This window comes from Poecilia reticulata, linkage group LG14, assembly GCF_000633615.1.
Source record: "Poecilia reticulata strain Guanapo linkage group LG14, Guppy_female_1.0+MT, whole genome shotgun sequence".
Taxonomy (NCBI): domain Eukaryota; kingdom Metazoa; phylum Chordata; class Actinopteri; order Cyprinodontiformes; family Poeciliidae; genus Poecilia; species Poecilia reticulata.
In genome coordinates this window covers 6,666,504-6,685,678 of record NC_024344.1, presented here as the reverse complement: position 1 = coordinate 6,685,678, position 19,175 = coordinate 6,666,504, and the positions used below count along the sequence as shown (strand labels likewise).

At 38.3% G+C, this 19,175-nt stretch overlaps 1 protein-coding gene across 2 annotated transcripts in view; it reads left to right on the top strand.

Annotated features, from left to right (window-relative positions):
* mtus2a (microtubule associated tumor suppressor candidate 2a) overlaps positions 1-19,175 on the top strand; it is a 39,563-nt gene that overhangs the window by 10,747 nt on the left and 9,641 nt on the right. For both annotated transcript variants that reach the window (XM_008427177.2, XM_008427176.2), the window contains exons 2-5: positions 1,546-3,810; positions 4,926-5,184; positions 8,046-8,303; positions 17,466-17,624. In XM_008427177.2, coding sequence (XP_008425399.1) covers positions 1,792-3,810; positions 4,926-5,184; positions 8,046-8,303; positions 17,466-17,624 — 2,695 coding nt within the window. In that variant the 5' untranslated portion in view covers positions 1,546-1,791. The remainder of the gene's footprint in view (positions 1-1,545; positions 3,811-4,925; positions 5,185-8,045; positions 8,304-17,465; positions 17,625-19,175) is intronic.

Genomic DNA, 19,175 nt, shown 5'->3' with positions numbered 1-19,175 from the left:
GTGTGTGTGTGTGTGTGTGTGTGTGTGTGTGTGTGTGTGTGTGTGTGTGTGTGTGTGTGTGTGTGTGTGTGTGTGTGTGTGTGTGCATTTCATTGCATGGATAATTCATCCTGCACTAATAAATTATTTCACCATCTTTGTTTCAGTGAAATTGTTAAAGAAGACAATACAATTACACAGATGCAGACTGTGTTCAAAGAAAATTGTATGTAGCCAGTAACTGTGTATCTGAATGTCTGCAACAAACTGCCTGCAACACAAAAGCAACAACAAAACAAACCCACAATGTCGGCATTATTTTTGCGCCAGTACCTTCTCACTGCTTTGGAAAAATCTGTATTGGATGATACAGAAAATACATCCTTCCAAAGTCACCCAATTGCTACTCAAGCCTTTCATTAAATTCAAGCAGAGACACTGCGCTCATAATCAGCTCACATGGCTCTTTCTGCTCCCACAGCCCCACTGCTCATAAAAAATTACATACTCAAAGGCATAACACTCTATAACTCATGTAAAGATTGAAACTAAATGGCTTTCCCGGCGCTGCTGTATTTTTACTTACTTTTTTGCACCGTCTTTGTATACTGCGTGCAAGAATACTCAGCTCAAGGGAGAAGAAGAATCTGTATGAAAGAGATGTTGTCCTGTAGCCATTACATTTTGTCATTTTCCATTAATGTACGCATTTTGTGGTGCTAAAAATAGACCTTCTGGTACCACTTCAGATTCAGACAGCATATGCATAGTATTTGATTTACACTGTGTTCATAGCATGGATAAGGCATTTTGTTTTGGGCATGTTGAGTCATGCAAAAGCATTAACACCCGTCTGATGTGCTAACCTTCATTGCATCCTCCCAAAGAGGTTACCTTTGTTGCCATTTTCTTTAGAAGCTTTCCTAAGTCCCCAACACCACAACAAACTACAAATTTTACTAATATAAAATAATCATAAATCATCTAGAAAAAAACACTCTTTGTTTTTATAGTATAAATGGGCACATGTATATTTGAACATAATTTCTCCTTGAATGTATTGTGTGGTGTATTTCATACTTACATCAAGATTTGATTCAATGTAAATTGTATAAATGATGCAGTTGAAATTAGTCTGATAGAAACCTTTTCTACGCTTTTCAAGTATGATTGAATTTAACTACTATTACTGTTGAGCCACTCTGTAGTTGCCATATTAAATACAAGTGTTGCAGGGAAGTAATCATGTTGACAAACTGTGTTAATGGTGAAGTTCTGATTTTATTTCTTTATACATTTATGGACACATTGATTGATGACTCCCCACATTTCCTTGGGTAGAGAGGTTTTGTGTCAAAGAACCCTCTAATGACATAAGTTACAAATATAAAGAAAATAGGACTGTGGGCAAATTAACAGCTGCTATTCTGAAAATACACTGGGGACATAAACTGTTTCTGTAACTCTGTAGGGACAAAACATGATAATGTTATCAGAATTGGTCGAATTTCATGAACTTATTTGCTATTTCTTATAGTTTCCTTTGTGTGTTTCTTCTTCTTCCAGATTTATCAGACTTCTATCTTCACTTAAGCCCATTAACATCAACTTAGATAGCTCAATCTAAATGCAAGTTGCGTGGCAACCTGAAAGAAAGAGAGAGACTTACTGAGATGATAACCAACTCCTGGATAATTCTGCTGAATGACTCTAAAAACACTGACCCTGATAAGGAAGAGCAAAAATTAAAGTAACTCTTAAAACTCTGTAAATGGCCTCAACCCCTGAACGTGCTTAACAAAAAAGTCAAAGATGAGCATTCCAACTAATTTTCATGGATTAAGGGTCAGTGTTGAAAGAGGAGAGAAGATTGGAAATAAAACCCATTTCACCCCATCAGGAGATGATAACGCCAATCAAATAACTTCAGCCACTGACCAAGAAGGAGGGTGTCTAGTTGAGGTCACAGGGTACAACACAAGCTCTATTCCTCCACTGGTTCGTCAGAGTGACTCTCCAGACAAAATCGTAATCTGGGGATCTGAGCAGCAATGTATGGAGCCTGAGCTCAGAGAATTTGAAGTCCACACATTCTTAGGAAACCAAAGACAGGAAGAACATAACGAAGAGGAAGATGATGGAGAAAGCATGAGAGACGGTAAGGATGAGGGTCCCATGTCCATATCCTCAAGTTCAACGGCCAGCTCTGCTTCAACCGGTGCCAGGCGAAACTACGACCACAACAGGGAAGAGAGCAGAATACAGAGGAGCAAAGAGAAACGCATCGCCTGTCACAGTACTGAAGAGCTGGATACATATGTGACAGGCTCAGTAGAGAAAAGAGACACCAGGACAGGCAGGGATAGACGGACAGGGGGTCTGAAGGAATCCAAGTCTGAGACAAATGTGTTTGTTTCCAGTCTGTCAGCTGTTGCTCTTGGTGGAAGTCTGTCTAGTGCTCTGGATTCCAGCGGTGACGCATGTCTTATTTCCCTACCCAACCCCAAGACGAACCTTTTTCCCAACACCAACTGTACTACCTCAGCCCAGACCAGCAGAAGGGTAGCTTCCCTAGATACCAATCAGAACTCCGCATCATTTCGTCCTCAAGAGAGATATGACTGTCAACAATACTATGGCCAGGAACAGAGACTGGAGGAAAGGAGTCATCATAGAAATGGAAGATCCTCTGATGGAGCACTTGGCCAAAGGAGAAGGACTGGATTTGAGGAGAGGGTGCTGCCGCCTCGACGCCAACAGCTCGTCAGACCCCTCTGCCAGACAGAGATGATAAGAGAGAGGACCTTGCCAGAGCCTAAAACTCAGCAAACTGGGACAGTGCTACATTCCTCCAACAATGCATCACCAGAGTCACACAGCAGTAGGTCAAGCAGAAAGTTCACAAAATCTTCTTTACGGGAACCGTCAGACTTCTCCCACCTTTACAACATGAGTGCTGTCTCCCAGCTAAGGCAGCCTAACCAGGCATCCCATAGGGAGGTTTCACCCATGGAAAAACAGACAACTACAACTGCACAACATCTATCTGGTCCCTCTAACACACCCACTCTGGAAAACAAACCTCAGGCTCAGCTCACTTATCGAAGGAACTGCTCCAGTCCCAACAGGACTGGAGTTGAATCCAGGTCATCTACCCCTCCTCAATCCCCTCTCAGGACACCACAGGGCTCACCACGCAGGCAGCCCACTATGTACCTCATTTCCAGGAATGTCTCTGGAGCTTCTAGGCACATCCCATCAGGATGCAACCCAGCTGTACCAACGTCAGCTCAGGGCTATGGCAACAGTTGTTTGAGAGCTCCAGTGAAAACAAACATAAGCACAAGTGGAATCCCAAAAGCGCCTCTTAACATCCAGCAGAGCTCCTCCAACCCTATCCCCAAAGAGAACTCTCCATCACCTAATCTTAAACCTAAAGGAATCCGCCCCAAGATCATAACGTCTGTTCGAAAGAATCCTCAGTTTAAACTCCAGGCTGCTGAAGGACCTTATCAGGTCTCATCTCTGCCATCCAGACTCTCGACTTACACTCACAGCCAGCCACCAGCAGCCTTTAAGGATCCGTCTAAAGACCCGCGCAGAAACCCTGACGCTGAAACCCGAGGAACCCCTGTACTTAGTGCCTCCAACCCACTCTACGATAAATATCGCCAAGAGATGCAGGTGAACAGTTTCCCACCAGGGCTGCAAAACAGGAGCATCAGGACTCCTGGAAACACAAACACAGTTCCCCCAGCACATGCACACAGCCACAATGCAGCCCCGAAACTGAGCGGAAGGGTGGAGGACTACTATGGGACATCATCTGAGGTGAGTTAGATATATGTGATCTACTCTATACCTTTGCACTGAGATGGATCTTGTATATAGTCATACATTGAATACATTGAAATATTTAAGAAAAATTCAGTCTGGTGTTTTTAAGCCTTTTTTTGTTGTTAATTTTATAATGATTTTTTAATAGCTAATAAAAACACATTTAATATTAGAATATTACATCAGCCCAATAAAAAAAGAACCTTTTAATACAGAAATGTGAAGTTAATGAAAAGGATGTTTAATAGCAGCTAATACATTTTTAATCAACATGTCTTTTTTTATTAGCTTTTTTGTGTGTCTGATCATGTTTAATTTTCTTACCAGCTTGTCTTGAGTACTGGTGAGCCAAAGGCAGTTTTCCCCCGGCAGACAATAAAGATTTTTTTTCTATTCTTTTCTATGCCACCTCTTGCCATCAACTAATAAAAAAAATTTTATGTGCCATGATTGGCATATTTGGCCAATTTTATTTACTACGCATGTATTATTCTAGCTCATGCTAACACTTAGTTGTTAATAGATCCTCTATATTTTTCAAAGTCCAAGAGCTGATCATTATCGCCTTAACATTAGCATTTTTATTAATTTGTATTAAATAGCCTTATCTGCCACTAACATCGAAGAGATTTAACTCTCAGTGCAATGTGTGTGTGAAACGTTTGACCCTGTTAATTCATTTCCAAACATAAGAAGGGAAAACAAGCTGGGTTTTTTTCTGCATATGTCACTTGGTTTTTATAAACAAGCCAGTCATTTTGGATTTCCACATCTAGATTAGTGGAAAATATGTAACATTCATATTTAGATTTAAGACTTTTCTTGTACAGCTCACATATCTGAAGCTTTGAGTTAAAATGCAAAAACAAACTGCAATGGATAACTTTATTCTTTTTCTCTTTTTTTTATTGGCCTAAATTGAATTTTCCATGGGAATTGCTGGTTATACAGGAAATAAGGACAGATCTTTCAACTGCTATGCAGAAGTTTGTTTCTTCTATTCTTAATGATGTGGCAGTGCATTACAATATGTGCTGTGAAAGTCAGAAAATGTCATGAATCTGTCATGTTTTAGTTCTTTCAATAAATATAGTGATTCTGATTTTTAGGTGGGGCGATCCAACAGTTTAAAAGGCGTCTCCTCTGAAGATGCATTGCAGGGCAGGACAGTTACACAGGCCGGGGGAAGTGGAAGTCTCATTCGTTCTGGCAGAGGCCTCCGTTTGGGTCTTGGAGCCGTCACCAGGACAAATGCGGGTTCCGTCAAGACCCGTGGACCCAGTCAAGGACAGAGGTCAGCGTCGGTCTTCAGCCAGCCAATCCAAACCGTTAGCCCAGCGATCAGCCAGAAAAGCCAAGATAGCACAGGTAGGATGCTCTGCACGTTCACTTCTGGAACGCCAACTGAAAATGACTTCATCAGCCCAAATTTTGACTTAGTAGAATACAGCCTGGTCTTCCTTCTGCCATTCAACAGCTAGCAGTTGTGGGACCTGTGCATCCCTCAGCCTGGCTTGAGATGAAGGCAGTTCATTAAAATGCGTTCTCTCTGAGATTAATTTTGGCAGTCCTGATTGGATGGCTGTAGGAGGGGACGCATTCTGCACCAGAAGGCAGCCATCTACAAACTGAAATATAAAAATAATAAATAAATAATAAGCCACTCGCATCTTCTCCTCAGCGAATTTCTAATTTCAGTGATACAGATAGCACCTCTGACTGCTGAAATCAGATTTCTGCTTCAGCTCATCTGTCAATGAAATATTGAAGTATGGCATTTTCTCATTCTTCTGGAAGGGTCCTTCATTCTTTGCTTACATGGTGTATTTCATTTGCTTTTTCCCTTAAAGTGATAGCTTAGACATGAAGTGGAAAAAAACCCTCTAATATCAAATCGATCAGCATAGTTGTATGGTTTATCTTATCATATTTCGTACTAATGCATATCTAAGGCATATCAGTCTGCATGCACTGGAATGTTTGTTCACTGGAATGTTTCTTAGCTTATGCACACTAGATTAAATGTTGACACAGAACATTTGTCTGTTTTGAGTACAGTGCGTTGCAAAAGGATTGATACTCTTTAGACATTTTGTCATAATTCAGCCACAAATTTAAATCGTTTCACTGGGATTTGATGCTACACACCCATTTAAAGATTGCATGGTTGTAAAGTGGAAGAAAAATGGCAAATGTTTGTACTGCCAGTTGAAATCGGAAATATGTGACATGCATTTACATCCAGCTCCCCTGAATCAATGCTTTTTTAGAATTGATTTTTTTGCTGCTATTATTACTTCGTGGTGTGACACCACCATCTTTGAACATCTGCAGATTGAATCATTTTGGTCATTCTGATGTTCAAAATAACTCAATCTAAGTCAGACGGGAAAGAAGGGCAGAATCCAAATACATATAATTCAGATTTTGTATCTATGAAAATTTTTTTTAAAAGCACGTATCATTTTCCACCTAGTTCCTTTCATCCATCCATTCTCTATACCCGGGTTAGTTTCCTTTTATTCTTATGCACTAATTTCAATTACGACTTTTTCAGTATTTTGTAAATGAAAATGTCTGACACCTACTAATTATAGCAATTATATAGTTTGTGACAGCTGTGTCACATGACTGCAGTGCATAGTTTGAAGTCTGTATTGTTATGATAATGAGGAAAGTCCACTTATAAGGTAAGACAGTGAAATGCAATGAACCATTACTGCAAGTGGATTCCCTCACTCGTGCTTCTCCATGCTTTCTTTCAGTAGCGCTGCTGGGACTGCACTGCAAACAAGTATTAGATTTAATAACATGCAGCTTAAAGCCTGGAGGTGGAAATCTATACACACTGTCGCCTCTCACTTTGGACTGTGATTAAAATCATTAGTGCTTATGCCAGCTGCATGTCCTATTGATTTTTCCTGGCCTTATTTACATAATTTATCCAAAGTGAGAATGGCCTTGTTTCACTCGAAGACCGTAGCACACTTTGGCTTTATTCAAAAGATTCATGATATAATCTGCAGTTTTAAGTTTGAATTGAATTGTAGAAGGAATTCTCTGAAATAGAACATAGATGCAAAATTAAAAAGTAAGCAAAATAAGCTATTTAAATCAGGGATAAGTGGATGTTTGTTATACTAATTTATAATGTTCTCCTCCTGGTCTCTCAGAGGTGATGAATAGGATAAGGAGCGGTGGTGGGAAGGCCAGGATGCAAATTAACACATTTATCCTTAATGATCCTGACATTCTCACTCAAGAGGAAGGAGCTCCAAACTCATAAGTAGACCTCATGGCACACAGATATTAGTGGTGGAGGAAATATGTGATAAGCATGAGTTGCATCTCTAATGATGCTGGAGGGGGTGGACTTTTCCACTTTGTTCCCATTCCACTTTTTCCTCTCCCTAACATCAGGCATCTGTTTCTCCCTGTGAAACATGTTTTTTCTTCTGATGTAGTAGTTATCCTCTGGGCTCCACTGAAGCACACAGCTGTGCCAAATGGAAAGGAAAGGAGGGTCGCGTACCTTATCTCTGCAGCCAGCAGGGGATAACGCTTTTCTTCTGTGCAGGATCTTGACCTTGTTTTTGCAGACTATGGAAGCCAAAATTGGGTTTTTATCCAAAGTCTTGATATTTGACCACTGAATTCTGCGTGTCTCTGTACGAAACCTAAATTGTTAATGTTTGCACATCCTAACTTTTAATTTGCTGTGAGAGACAATAGAATCTATACAGGGAGGACTATAACCCACTGCTTTTTGACAATAACTTCTGTTCACATCACAATTATGCTTTACTTTGTGTTGGTTTATTACATGAAATTCCAATTAAAGTGCTTTTCCAAAGCACTGTATAAGGAAAAACAAATGTTCCCCTGTGCTATTTTGTCAGTGTTGAATTTAATGCCATAATTGCATTAGAAAACATTTTGGCCATTAGTCCAGCCTGTTAGCACAGGCAGAGCCAAACAGCTGTTTGCAGTTTAATTTACACAGTTACTATGTTTGCTTGCTGGAACAACCAAGAGTCACCACAAAATAAACCTCATGCTCCCTACTGAGAGAGCTTTGTTAACAACTCATGATGAGTGATCCAGCACGGGTGTACCTTAAAATATTATTAAACAACTGCCATATTTATTGACATCTTGCCTCTTGAAATATGCAGTCTTTCTAAAGACTGACAAACAATTCAATGTCAAATTGCTTGTTTCATCACTAGATGACCAGGTTTTCAGCCATCAAGCTCCTGCGGCTCCTCCTGCGTCCACAGCAGCATCCCAGCCCCCGTCCACAGCCTCCAGATCTCTGCTTCCCAAAGTCAGTCAGTCTGGGTTGCGGGCTCCAGGTTTCTCCTCCAACCGTCTCCCGGCAGGTCGCCTGGCAGCCTTTGGTTTTGTCAGGAGTTCCAGCGTCTCCTCAGCGTCCTCGGCTCACTCTGCTGACAGCGTGCAGAGTGATCCCTGCAGAACAGCACACCGTGAGTTCCCTCTAAACAAAAATAATTATGCTTTTTTTTTTTTTTTTTACCAAGTGTGAAATTTGCATTTGTGAAACTAAACTTAAAATGATTTTTTTCAATGAACATCTTAATCAAAACATTTGCTCTATTTTAATCAAATTTTTTGTTGCTTCAATTTACAACACTTTGTAGAAAATCCTTTTATTTTCACCTCATTTTAGACCAATATGAAGTAACACAGTTCTAAAGTGGCATAAAATCCAAATCTTAAATGTGTGGCATGAACCTATATCCCGTCACTCTAAATCGATACTTTTATCAATTTCTCCCAGACTTGTTCAAATTGACAGTGTTTGTAATCTATAACTCATTTGTAAACTCCTTGCAAATAACTTATGTTTTGTCAAATTATATAAATGGCATCTGTGAATGTTTATAATCTATAAACATGCAGTATGTTTTATGTTCTACAGTCGCTATCAAGTTTTCAGAACCGCCCACACCATGATTCTGACACCACCATGTTTAAAAGATTATTAATAAAAACAAAAAAAAACTAATTTAAGCCAATGAAAGCCACATTTCAGAATGTTGTCACTAGCGTCTTGCTTCGGACTTGAGTTGTGGTGAGTCATACGAGTTTAGATGGGATGCTGCAGGTTCCCGATTAAAGTATTACACAAACTGTTTCAAATGAAAACAATAGCAGTAATTTAAAGATTTTCGTAATTCAGAAAGCTTCAAACTGGGTCTGTGCCACAGATTCTGTGAGCAATCAGAATGACGAGATCAAACTTGCTGCTGGATGAACCGTGTAAATTTTCTCAATTTGCATTAATGGTGTGAAACTCTGAGTTTTTCCAGCTGTGATTTCAGGGCTGCTCGGTTACTTGGCTGAATTTTGAGGTAGCAGCATGTCTATTTAATGTGACCTACATAAGAAGGCTGGCTGCTCTTCTCCCAGTTACAGTTGACGTAAGCGCCTGCGTTCTCAGCTCGCACACATCAGGCCCCCTGTTATGTCATCCCCCCTTCCCTCACTTCCTCCCTTTGAAGCATATCGTTTTCATGATTTTTTTTCTCTAATTTGAGGAAAAAAGAAAAAAAAAGAGTTCATCATCTTACACATAGACTTAAATCAGCATGGTGATCTCCTTCAGAAGACGTAAGAGTTCCTTTTCTACAAGAAAGCTTCTTTGTTGAGCTAAGAGGTTCAGATAGAGACAAAAACACAATCATTTCAAAAATAATGAACGTGATACACACAGATTTGTGTGCTAAAGGGAATGCTTACGATTTGTTTAGATTTTCCCCTTCAGTTTTAGTTGGTTTTGATCTGAGTTTCTCATTACAGCGTTGCACCTAAAGCTGCACTCATTTAACCATGTCTCTTTCTCTTCACATGGGCATCTGCACTATTTGCTTAATTTGAGAGGCAGACGCAATTTTTCTTTGACACTGTCTGGAAGGAAGTGTTCATGTTTGGTTGATTACTTCAGAATTTAGGCAACAGTATTGTTTATTATTAGTAAACTTTTGAACATAAGAATATATAATCAGAAGGTCTCAAAAGCAGCATCTGCACCAGTCTCTCTAATTTGCAATGTACTACAGAAGCTTGGGAGGAGATAAAAGAAGATCAAGGATGACAGTCATGAGAGGTAAAAAACTGGGGGCCTTTGATGAGAATGTGGGTGGGTTTGCTTTTGATTTTGATTGTGTGTATGTGTTTTACGTGACCTTTGTTTGTGAGGTGTTTGAACTCCTTTCTCTATTTAGGTTTAAAGTGAGCCAGACTCATTCTTTCAATTCTTCTGTGCAGCATAAATGGGCGTCTTGTGTCTTTTTCATGTTTTTATACTGTAAACAGTTTTATGATCATAGTAGCTTCTATGTTTTTTAGACCTGGATTCAACAGTTTTACACGTCGTTGTTGAGAGTTCGATCGCTGAAACCTAAAGCAGCTTTCAACTATTGTTGATTTTGAACACTTGATGAAATTGGCATGAATTTACAGTTTGAACCATTCTGTGTTTCAGATTTCTGGCTCTGTTAATTTGATCACATGACTGTGTATTTAAATCCCAGTATCTCTCAATATTTCCAAACACTTTTCATATCGTATATCTTTACATCTTTTTCCTCCAAAGAACGTAGTCTTGTTATATCTCTGGTATTTTTCCTCCATGTCACTATACCTCAACTTGAATAAAAGCACATCCATGCTGACAGCTGAGGTTTTACACACTCTTCATTCATGGATATCATGGGAGTTGGTGAAGCTATATACTTCCCATTTGTGCAGTAAGAGTAAAGCCTGTGCTCGGTTGCTCCTTTTCCCCATTGATTCCCAAGCAAAACGTGCAAATGTAGATCCCAGGAGGATACAGACCAAATAAATCGCTCAGGATATAAGCAAAATAACGAGGGGATTTTTAGCTCTTCAGTAAAAGAGGTCAGAAAAGTAAAACACTTGAGCATCAGACTGCTTTAAACAGTGGATGAGGATGTGCAATGTCCAGATTAATTAGAGTCTATACAAAATAATAAAAATCAGATGAAAAATTAATTGTATTCATGAGTACAACATCTTGCTAAGTGTTACGTGAAAACATCAAGGTGTTTTTTTGGAATTTATGACAGATGAACATAGCATAGCATATAATTGTGAAGCAGAAGGATCATAATAAATTGTTTTAAAATCTTTACAAATGAACTCCTGAAAAGTGTGGAGTTCATTTGTACTCAGGCCCCCTAGTCAATATTTTGTAGAAACATATATTGCCGAAGTTATAGCTGCAAGTCTCTTGGTGCAATCGTTTTATTACCACTGCACATCTTGAGATTTAAATCTTTGGATATTTTTCTTGCATGTAAAACATCAGTTGCTAAGTTTTGCCTTTCCCAATTGTTTGTTCTGATCTGTAGCTCTGGATGTAGGTTTCAGGTTTGTATCCAAGTGGAAGGTGAGCATATGCCCCAGTCTCAAGCTCCCTCCATCTGTTTTTGATCCAGGACTGATCTATATTTAGCTCCATTCATCTTCCCCTTTATTGTCTCCAGCATCTACTGAAGGATAGCTCTTTAATAATGTTGGGATGGTGTGCTGTGGGTGATGTAAGTGTAAATATCCATTTCAGTGTAATCTTCACCTTTTTCAATATAATCGCTTTCCTAAAAGAACGGCCTATGTCATTTTTGGCTAATGTGATTTTAGTAAAAAATAATGTTTTAGGCAAAAACAAAACAAGACTTTTGGCAAAAAGTGATTCAATCCATTGTGTTAGGAAGGTCACAATATGTTTATTGCTCACATGGGTTGTTTAGTGCTTTTTTTTTTTTCCTTTTACCAGTTTTCACTTTAATATAAAAGTTATAACTGGAACGTCACCAATTAAGTCGTCCTGTTAACAGATTCTCGTATCAGATCTGTGGATTGTTATATTGTTTTCTTTCCACTTTGAAGCTTACTTTGCATTTATCATTCAAAATACTACCAAAATATATGGAGGTTTGTTCTGTAATCTGACAAAGTATAAAAATGTCAAGAGATACAAAAACATTGGCAAGGCAATGTGACAACACATTTGAAAATATTTTTCACACACAAACTAATGTAAGCCAGGTCATATTGATCCAAAGCTTCAGCGATGGCCTTAATTGATTCTTATCAACTGTTTGCATATAAGAGGCTTGTAAGTAAGAGCGGAGCAGTCGAGCATCTTGGGAGCTTTAGGTTTCTCTGTATAAAATCAATACACCATTAACAAAATCCAGGCATTAGTGTTGTCACTCAGGCCTCCTCAGTTGTTGCATGGTTGTCGTTGTTGGTGTATTAGAGAAGAAGCATCACGGTTCAGGTTATCCACTCCGGCCAACATACAGAGCTGAGATGTGAGTGCAGCAGAAGGAGGCTGATGAAGCCTGGGTCTGAAAACTCAAATCCTAAAATAGAGTGCTATCACTCTTATCTGTACTTTTTTTTTTTTTTTAAAGAAAAGAATAATCTAATAACGCAAGAAATCAAAATGAATCTAGGGAGCAGAAGGAAGAAGGTGAAGAGTGATGTGGCTATAAACACTAATCCAATGAGTCAAAATGAGCAGCAAGCATAGAGAATGGGAAAGTGGGATGGAGGGGGGAAACGAGCGGAAAGAGAAGCATCAGTGTAGATGGAGGAGAGGATGTCAAACCCCAGATGCCACACAAGGCTTAGATCTGGTCTGAGACTCATGCCAGCTCACTGCGAACAGATGGTTTCTGTGGCGCACGCACGCACACACAAGCATGCATGCACACATGCGCACACGTTCTCACCCAGAGAGCAGCAAATTAGATGGGCCAATTAGATATGGATGCTATTCTGTGGATAAGGAGAATAAAACTAACATGGCTGAAGCTTCTTAAAGCATCAGAGCTGTGACAGGGAAGATGGTCTCATCGAGCCTGTTCATTAACTGACAGCTTCAACGTCCATTTCATCCAGCTCAGTGTTTACTCGACTTTATGACTGAACCGGACATTTCACGCTGGAAGAAAACTGCTGGATCGATAGCAGCTAAACTTTAGTGTTTCCTGCATTATGTGCTAAGGGGAAACATGAAGTGTTACTAAATGCGGATATGATTATGTGTGTAATAACTTTTAAAGATTTTTTTGCAAAATAATTTTATTTACTGATATTCAATATATGTTCTCGATTTTATTCCTTGTACTTTTTAAAATCATCTCTTATCATATGGTATCATAAATATGGAAAATTGAGAAATGCCATATTCTTTTACATAATTCTTTTTAGTTTTAGCATTCACATAGGTTTTTAAAGTCTACTGTGTGTTTTTTTTTTTTGTAAAATTTTTTTTTTCATGTGACTCAATTTATAGTGCTGGTTTACATGGCCCTGCACTGCAGCCTGTGGCAGTAAAATATTAAACATAAGCTTTGCTAAGGATTTTTTTTTTCCCCTAACACTTTTGTATTATCGTTCTTTAACATTTTCTGGCTATGTTTTGATCTTCTTCTAAGATAAAATGCAGGTTTTATTGCTCTGCCTTGAGCTTTAGTGACAGCGCTTTTCCCCCTTTATTTACTACAGCTCTACTTACTCCTTGTGAGCGAAAGTGTGCGACAAAGTCTGTAAACAGCAGGCACAAATGTATACCACCTACTGAACAGCAGTGGAAAATTGACCTAATCTATACTGAGTGAGGAAAGAGCGAGCGCCATACCAACTCAAATGCACCCTGGATGTGCTCAGCTCTTTTGGATGAGATCGTTGCCTCAATGAAATGATTGTTGTGTGTCAGGCTGGTAGTAAACCAAAGCTAGAAAAATAAATCTTTCATGTTGCTGTCTGTAAATCACGACTCGGAGGTGTGCAGATGAACATTTCAGCGGGCTTGAATCTGCCTCTTGACGGTTTTTGAATCCAGTGCAGCTAACAGATGGTCATCTCCATAGGTCCTTCTCTGCCCTGTCTATATGTTACAGGACCATTGCGTGCTGTTCAAGTGTTCTCTAATTTACATTTGAAAATGCTACAAGGCCTGACATTGTATGTGTTTTAGTGCACCTGCTTACATCTTACTTTGCATACAAATCTTATTTACAAAGCAGAGGAATCTTAAAGTGCAATATAATTAAAATCAGTTATTTATTATTGTTAGTAAATGATAGTTTTTCTGCTGATAATTACAGTCATTTTGCCATACAACTCTGTTATTTCTCAGAACAGCTTCAGGTGAAAAGTTTCTGCACTTAAAGTCACGGCTCCTTAAATAAAATCAGTTTGTATAAAATCTCAAAATAGCACAACTGATTTTAAAAAAACACATGAAGGGGAAAAATCCATCTGGTAGGAAACCTGTGAGCAGGTGTGTGAAATGCTTTTACATGCATTTGAATGTGTAAATGATGTATAACAACAAATTCAGAAGGAAAAGGCTGAAATCCCTTTGAAATATTTTAATTACGTCACGTAGAGACAGATCAAACATATGCAGAATCTACCACGTGTCTCACATGTTGGATTAATATCAAGCAGCGTCTAAAAATCATGAGATAACCCTGCAACATATTTTATACGTGGAAATTATATAATATGCAATCCATGAAAAATCTTCCATATATTATTCCACATGTGTTTGACATGTGAGACTAATATCATGTAGCAACATTAGAAACAGATGCAGGGAAACTTACCACAGGAGAATGTTGTTTTTTTAAAATGTTCCTTTACTTGTCAGACAGACTTTTTTTTTTCTTCTTTAGATCATAATGTGTACTTAATGTGTGCATAGACTGTAAGAAGAGTGGAGATCTGAAAGATCTTCCAGACAGAGCAGTAGCTTAAATAGGATATTCTGAATTACGGTGGAAGAGTGACAGGCATTTCCTACATGAGCCTCATACAGAGGAGAGGAAGCAGCAGTTGACAGGCAGAACAAACATCAGTCTCTGATGGATTTGCTCTTCATACTTAATTACATCCACTAAACTGACTGTAGAGTGCATCTGTCAGAGGGAACATGTGGCTTAATTAAAAGAAAACTGATGAGGTATGATTTAAATATATTTCCAAAGATTATCAGATGTTAAATCCTGTATTTAAAGGCAATCAAAACTTTCTCGGTTCTGAAAACTTACAAATATTGAAGGTTTTTTCATTTACATTGTACAACAAAGCTGATACTTTCTACTCACTTAATATTGGTGTGAAACTGTTATTTTGATTTAAACTATTTGAGAATATCAAAGTCGCTTGTTGAGATTATTTCACTGAAGAACATCAGATATGATTAATGTTCCCTAGTAAAGATAAACTAAATCAATACACACAAACCAAAGTGTACATTAACTTCACCAGTTAGTTTTATGCTCATATTATAGCTTGAAATGTTTAGTTACTTCCAGAAGGAGAATGCATTGATGACTGGGATTTTTCTTTTTCTTTAGCAAGTCAGCAGTGCCAGCTGTGCAGCTTTATTCCCTGTCAACACTTAGTGTGTTTGTGTGAGCACCTGGAGAGGGCAGCTTTCTGTAAATTCAGCTGAGATAGAGTGGATCAGTTCCTTTAGGACAGCATTTGAGTTTCTTTTGCTGATGGGGAAGGCTCCAACTAAGCTGAGTTCATCAAAAATAAATGAGATTTTAAGTCCGATGAAAAGTCTTTAGAGCCATTTCGTATCACAATCAGAATTGTACTTTTCACAACAGGCAAACTGTGAGGCTGTATGTGGGATTGGATAGCTTTATCTTGTTGTTTTATGTATTCATCTACTTTGACTAAAAACAAACAAACAAACAAACAAAAATCAGCATTAGTTTAGTTTTTGCTGGAACGTGCAAGAAATTTCTCCTAGAAAATGGCCTCCTGCAGAGGTGTAAAAAAGGCTCCCTACCTCATCCCCAGCTGTTTCCTCATTTTCATGATCTCCGTTAAATATGCATAAGATTTTTCATGCACGCTCAGAAAAGGCCTGGGTCTTCATTCTCTTTCTCTGTCATTCATTTATTTCTTCTCGTTGCTCTTTTGCCAGTTCACTTCCTTGATCAGCTTCCCCCTTATTTAAATATCTTCCTTCCTCTTATTGTCATTTGTCGTACGGTGTAGTTTGTCAGTCACTATGTTTTATCATAAATAATTTATTTTATCCAAGGCATCAGCCTTATAAAGGCTATTTCTATTTCTATTTTTGCTATTTCTATGTTTACAAGACCTTTGAGAGCATCAGTCAACCGTCTTTTGATCAAATATTTACTTTATTACATATTAATATTTCTGAATTCCCATGTGATGGAATAGCAATGACCATTTGAAATAGGCATCAGTTAAACCAGAGTCATCTGTAGCTATTTTAGAGCAAGACTTTGGTTTAGTGCACCAACCAGATTATGGGTGCTAACCCCATAATATTAATGAGGACAAAAATTGAAAGCTTTATTAACCTATTTTTAAAATAATAAATGCATGACAGAAAGTGCAGTTATTTCTTGAAGTTAACTCAAAGGGGACTTATTCTGCCCAATGCTATGATGTTCACATAAGCATTTTTGTCTAAACAACTGTCACCAGAATAAGTTTTATAATGGTGATCATCGTATTGCTTGAACAAATCTCACTTTACGCCACATAATTAGTTTTTTGGTTAAATTGTATTTGTTAAACATGCAGGAGGATTGTTTGGAGAAAGTGTTGATTAATACATTTAATTCAGTTCAATTCAGTTTATTAATAGCATATGACACCAATTCACAATACATCATCTTAAACCACAGTAAAAATTTCAAGTCAATGATGCAGACGTATCTAGAGTCAAGCAGTGAAGTGATGCATGGACAGACGGCTCTGTTGGGAGATCTTTTTCACTCTTTAGATTTCAAAAGGTAGCACAGTGAAGCTAGTGTTAAAATAACGATGAATTTCTTAATTATTTGTTTGGAATTATCTCTTACTTTGTAAATGTTTCTGTACAGGTTTTTGTCTCTGTTGATGGGAAGATTGAAACAATGTTCCCTTGCGTAACTGCTCTGAAAACATGAGGCACCCTGCAGTGAGCTATTCTAATCCCAGAGACCTGAGGGGGTTTTGGCACAACATGAGACGAACCTTCAGTCTTCTGGTGGCACAGAGAGAAGCAAGTTGTTGTACTTGACTAAATCAGAATCTTAAAGCTTCTTTGCGGCAGCCTTAAATTAAACGAGTCATCATTTGGCTCGCTCTGCTGTGCTGTTATTGATCAATTTTGTGGAGATGAGCTTGGGAGACGATGTATCATAGCTGGTTTAAGGTATATAGTTGACAAGATAGCAGTGCTAAAGACTAGAACAAGCAATCATCAGTATTATGTGTGAGTCGAGGTGAGTTGGTGTGTCTCAATTTGTGTGAAAGAAAGTGTGTGTGTGCGTGCGTGTGTGTGTGCATCTGAAGAACAAATGCTGTGATCCAGGTTAGAAAAGGAAGATTGAGGGCAGCAGCAAGACCCTCAAGTAACAAACCATTTCTCAGTCCAGTGAGTCCAAATTTAGACGTAACACCAGGGTCACACAGCCATGCGAGGAAAAGGATTGTATTCATGAAAGGTTGGGATAGATGGGTTTTGAGAAACGACTCATTTGAGATTAAACATTTGATTGAAAATTAAACCTCAGAGAAGTAAAATTATATTTTATGTGTTCCAGGTATGAGTGTGAGCGAGGAGCCTCCACTCCACAGAGTGACAACGAGCCCCCCGTCAACAGATCAACAGAGGGGTCCGCCATGCCGCAGCCTCCAGCCCCCCTCCACCCCGGTGTTGCCACGACGCTACCTGCCACCCCAGCCAAGAAGCTCACCTGGAGGTCAGTAGAAGATCATAAAAAATAAAAAAAATTGTCTTCCCAAATACATTGTTAATTAAAGGCTCAGATGAGCTTTTTTTTTTACTTTATTTTATTTTTAAGTGTTGTAGTAAAATGAGCAGTTTTATCCCTAAAAAAGTCAGAAACTGATAGCTGAGTGCTGCAGTGCTGTCAGAAAGGGTAATATGCTATTTTCAAACTACTATTTGCTTGCTTTGCACCAAGCTGGGCACCTCGCTGTTTAGATGGCAAGGGTTTTTTTTATTATTATTTTGGTTTTCTGCTGAAATATTAAACAGCTATAAACAATCTTCTATGAGCTAGTTTAACTTTTCAAGCTGAAACAAAAATGTGAGATTCATGCGGGATCACACCTGACTTTGTTAGCACCAGTAACACCAGCAGCAGACAAGGCTGTGATGCTTTTCACACACAACGGGATTTTCACTAGTGGAGTCAACACCAGATGCCTTGTAGAATAAAATGTGAAATGTAATGTTTTTAATCTTTATAGTAAATTACTGAACAATGAACACTAAATTTATGTGATGTGAGTTCGCATTAACTCTACTTTTCTGTTTTGTTTTGTTACTTATTACATTTGTAGTGGTGTGGTGTTTTTCTTTTTCTTGGACAGCTTAAATATTCACCAGTCTATTGCAGTGCCTTGCAAATCTATTCAAACCCTTTGAAAGTTTTCTTTTTTTATATATATCCAGAAATTTCAGGGTTGGGCTGAGATGAGAAGTTATGTGATTTAGATGAACACTAAGTAATGTTTAACTGTAAAGTTGAAGGAAAAAGACAAATGCTCTGGGAAAATCTTGTCAAATGAAAACCTAAAAATCAGAGCATGCATATGTTTTTAGCTGTCCTGAGTTATTACAGTGGTATATGTTGAAAGCCTGGAATCTTGTTTTATGACCTTTATTTATTCATGAATTTATTTATTATTCTCTATTTTAGTCAATTCCATTAATTACGCTTCCTTTGATTTTAAGAAATGTGCCACGTCAATAAGTTGCATCAAATTCACCAGTACACAAGATAAAACAGTTTGAGTGTTTAGCTGGTATGCAGCTGCCACCAAAGGCTTTTATCTTCATTGGTTTGGTGGTTTGGGACACCAAAGAGACACCACAAAATCTCAGGCTTGTAGAGTGAAAGCATGACAGATGCTGTAATCCAGCCAGACCCACACACGTCTGTTGCTTGTTTTCTATAACTTTGCAGTATTACCCTATGAACTTAATTCTTATGTTAGAATTTTAACAAACATTTCAATAAAAAAATAATTAGCTTCAGCTTAAACTCAGTTTTCAGTAAGGCTTGTCATATATACTGCTCAAAAAATAAAGGGAACACTTAAACAACCCAATATAACTCCAAGTAAATCAAACTGATTGACCCGACGAGGGTCCCCGTTGTCAATCAGTGTTGCTTCCTAAGTGGACAGTTTGATTTCACAGAAGTTTGATTTGCTTGGAGTTATATTGTGTTGTCTAAGTGTTCCCTTTATTTTTTTGAGCAGTGTAGTTGCATACATGAGGA